The sequence below is a fragment of the Rhododendron vialii genome, chromosome 8a (genome assembly GCF_030253575.1).
Source record: "Rhododendron vialii isolate Sample 1 chromosome 8a, ASM3025357v1".
Classification (NCBI taxonomy): Eukaryota; Viridiplantae; Streptophyta; class Magnoliopsida; order Ericales; family Ericaceae; genus Rhododendron; species Rhododendron vialii.
Genome location: NC_080564.1, coordinates 22,607,256 through 22,611,482, shown reverse-complemented (window position 1 = coordinate 22,611,482; position 4,227 = coordinate 22,607,256). Strand labels below are relative to the sequence as shown.

General features: G+C 54.4%; 1 protein-coding gene across 1 annotated transcript; it reads left to right on the top strand.

Moving 5' to 3' along the window:
- Positions 1 to 270: 270 nt before the first annotated feature.
- On the top strand, positions 271 to 2,861 carry LOC131298653 (uncharacterized). The gene is made up of 3 exons (XM_058324129.1): positions 271 to 900; positions 1,852 to 2,024; positions 2,858 to 2,861. Exons 1-3 carry the CDS (start codon positions 271 to 273, stop codon positions 2,859 to 2,861), a joined length of 807 nt encoding a protein of 268 aa, XP_058180112.1.
- The last annotated feature ends 1,366 nt before the right edge of the window (positions 2,862 to 4,227 follow it).

Genomic DNA, 4,227 nt, shown 5'->3' with positions numbered 1-4,227 from the left:
AGGCAATTTAGAACACCATTTGAGAATGGACCCAGTCGCACGGGGTGATCTGGGCCTCAGGCCCAAGATGTACTGGCGTGCGGTACTATAATACTGGCGTGCGCCACTTTCTGCAAAGATCCGAGCCCAGACCCGGCCCAATCGCTCTATACGTCGTATAACTTCTGCAGAGGTTCGAAAACCGCCATTCTTCGACTTTTGAACTCCCAATACTTCAAAACTCTCTCACACTTTCATCCTTCCCATAAACCCACTCACCCACGCTCATCCATGGCGGAATCCGGAGGCGGCAATGGGGGCAATGGCAGTGATAGAGGTGGTGATGACGAGGTTCGACCGAGGGGCGAGCCCGAGATCATGGGTGTCCGAATCGACGATCCATCGACTGTAGAGGCTTCGTCGGCCATTGGTGTAGCAGTTACAAACGAGTCTGGTGGTGGCGATGGCCATGCACGGGCGGCGGTTGGTGGTGATGAGGGGCGTACGCCAGGAGAGGTGGGGCGTACGCCAGGTTCTGTTGGTACAGGGGGTCCACGGGTTCGTCGATTGGATCCACGGAGCGGTGTAGAGGGTTTGGTGATCACAGGTTTGGGCTCGCCCGGGGCCGGCGGCAGTGGCAGTGGCAGTGGCAGTGGTAGTGGTAATGGTGGTGGTCAACCGGGGACACCACCAAGGGATCCTGCAAGGGGCAAGGGTCCCGTGGTTAAGGAGGGGGTGTCCGGGGAGGTGCCCATGGAGGAGGTTGAGTTTATGCCGGCAGTAGGGTCATCGGCGCATGTACTCATCACTCGGGGGGATTTTGCAGAGTTTGTGTCGGAGGAGGAGCTCGGCCGTTTGCTCCGGGAGAATCCGAGGGTGGTGGCTGCGGTGCTGGCAGCGCGGGAGGATCGGCTCCGGCAGGTTGAGAGGGCCCAGGAGGAGGAGCGCTTGAGAGAGGAGGCCGAGAGGGCCAGGGCCGAGGATGAGGCCTTTGTGAGCGAGACCGGGGCTGCCGAGGAGGCTCAGGGGGAGGTGTGGTCTTTTGAGCGGGTAGTGACACTCGCAGAGTCCATACGGCTGGCGCCCCATGCTCGGTTCGACGCGGCCACATACGTTTTGCCCGAGCCACACTTGTTCATTCCGTCCGGGGTTGAGAGCCTCGCACCTCTGCGGGAGAGCTACGATGCGGAGCTTATACTGAGAGATCCACAGAGACAACTGTCCGTGGACTGGGCGCAGGTATACTTCGGAACTTACTTTGATATGCATGCTTTGTTGTTTACAACCTTATGTAGCTTGTATTGGCGTAGCATAACTTGTAACGTACGTAGGCCAAAACTCTGAACTGTAGCTTGACTGAGAAAGTAGAATTTGAATAGTATGTCTCGACTTTGAAACTTGACTTGGATGATAGAACACTTGACGTAACTGAAACTACTTGCAGAGTGTCCCTGACTTCGATAAAACCGTTAGTGCCAAACTTGAATCAATCATAGGTTGCCCCGGTTAATAAGATACTCCTTTGAACTTGAATTCGACTAGGTAAATTGCCATGACACAACGAACGCCCGAATGGCGTGTCCCATAGTTTTGAATCGACCGTATTGATAAACAGAACACTTGTGAAATCGACTGAGAGGTGTACCTCGGGAGAAATAAGGCCTTGTGGCTCGGAACTTGACTGAGAAATACCTTTGAATTGATTCGACTGTTAGCAGAACTTGATAGAGTAATACGGGTGCTTGGTAGCTTATTTCGACCCTTATGATGCTTATTTCGACCGTAGAGTTACTTTCGAAATTTTGAATTCGACTGACTGTTTGAGTTGCAATTACTGATGAGACCCTTTTTGTTGTCTTTCTTTGTATGCAGAGAGGGGCGGCCAGTACTCGAAGCCATGGAGGTCCTGCGAGCTCGCTTGAGTTGTACCGAGGGCTGCCAGAGCAGGCCAGGGCTTTGGTTGACGCTGCAGGGTTCCGGCCGTTCATCCTCACGTTGACGGCCATGAAGAGCGACCACGCTCTGCTTAATGCGCTGACCGAGAGGTGGTGGGATTCCTCGAATACCTTCCACTTTCCGATCGGCGAGATGACAGTGACTCCGTCTGACTTTGCAGCGCTCACTGGCTTGAGGGTAGGAGGAGAGCCTATCCCGTTCGACTCGGAGATTCACAGGGATCCCAGGGCTCTGGAGTGGTTCTTAGGGCAGGCGCCAGCAGGTGAGGCAGAGACTGTTCATTATGACCAGTTCAGACGGTATTTGCACGGGAGGGAGCCGGACTCGGAGTTGGAGGCGGAGCAGATGGCGAGGGCCTATTTGTTGTACTTGTTCGGGGCTACATTGTACCCGAACAAGCGATCCACGGTGCACCTGTCCTACTTGCCAGCCCTTTGTGACTTGGGCACAGCCTCATGGTTCGACTGGGGAGGAGCAGCTCTGGGCACGTGCTATGGCTTCATGGGGGAGTTCTCGCGCGGGAAGAAGGCGACGGCCAGCTACTGAAGAGTGTCGGAGGTAATAAACAAAACTTGCAATTCATTTCCTGCCTTCCCTTTATTGCACTTGTCCTTGATTTTCCTATGAACTGTATTCTGATGCTTTGATTGTCTGAACATTTGCAGCTGTGGGCCTATGAAGTGCTGAAGATGTACCCACCAGAAAACAAGTGCCCGAACCTGAGGATGCTCCCACGTGCCATGATCTGGGGCCCCATGTATAGCGGCAAGAAGAAGTCGAGAGGGAGCCTCCTAGCCTTCAGGTCGTACCTTGACGAGCTGTCTGGTACTCAGGTAAGCAACACGTCAGATTGGCCACTCTGCACTTAGAATTGCTTTAATGTTGTCGCTGATGACGTTGAATCTGTGCACTTATCTTGCAGGTAGAGTGGAGCCCCTGGGGCAATGCCGAGCCTGAGCCTGAGTACTTAGCGCAGAGCAGGGTGGTGACAGCGAGCCGGGTGCTGTTGGAGTCGGCCTTTGGGTGGCGGTGGTACCTGGGTGACCGGGTGATGCGGCAGTCACTGGGCTCTCTTGTGTTCCAGGTTCCTGGGCCACTTCCCCCTTATGCCTCTCACACAGATAAGTACACCTTGGCTGAGTTGCGGCGCTTCACTGTTCCGGCCGGCCTTGCTGCTTTTCTGAGGCCCGAGCGTGATTATGCTGTCTACCGGAGGCAACGCTTGGCGGGGCCACTTAGGGTTTTGGAGCATATCGCCGTGCAGGGCGAGGCACTGGAGGCTGGCGAGGAGAGGAGGAGCCGGGAGAGTAGGGCAGCACGGCCTAGAGAGAGGAGCGACTATGCCACAGCGACCGGGCTGCCTCGGCTTTCTTGGACACTAGCAGTGCGGGACGCGCAAGGAGATGAGGCCACGGTTCGGTTTGAGCTTGCCCGGACAGAGCCAGCAGAGATCACAGGACCGGTATGATATTCTTCGTCCCTTTGTAGTTCCCTTTACTTTACTTTCGGCATGTATATCCGGCTTGTATTCTGATTTCTTGCCCAAAATTGTATAACAGGCCCCGATGGAGTGAGTACGTGAGGCAGCTCGCTTGATGAAGGCCATGGAGAAAGAGTTTCACAAGATAGCCGGCGGTGCCTCTTTACAGTTGCACTACCTTCCACCAGCTCCAGCCCCTGCTGTGCAGCCTCAGGTATAACTTTCCGCTCTTCTTTTGAATAGGATTGCTTTCAAAGTTTCCTGCATTTAGCATTTCAATATATACAATGTTTGTTAAAATGACTTGAATGACCATGCAGGGACATGCTAGGGCGGCTCCTAGGAGGAAGAGTGTGTGGCCTCCTCCGATGAAGAAGGTAGCACCGAGCTCCTCTCGACCAGCGGCGAAGGTACAACGGGGAGTGCAAATCACTCTGGCTAGCAAGGAGCTCCAATTCCGCCGAGAGCTGAGGAAGAGGCCTGCAGAGAAGAGGCTTGCCGAGGGACCCTCACAGAAGAAAAGGAGAGAGGAGGAAGAAGAAGAGGAACAGACGTCCCTCAGCAGCGGCTCTGACTCGGCGAGCGACCCCAAGTTTCGGATGGACCCTTGAGAGTTGGAGGAGAGCGAGGAGGACAACGACGACGAGAATCTTTTTGACGACTGAGGGCTACCACCGAGCCTTAGTTTATTTTGCTGATACTTTGATACTTTCGACATGGGTGCTTTGATACTTTGGATAGGGCCTGCGTGCCTTTTGATTTTTGGGCGAGTGTGCCTTAACATTTTTAGTTCTGCCTAGGCCGTTGCGCCG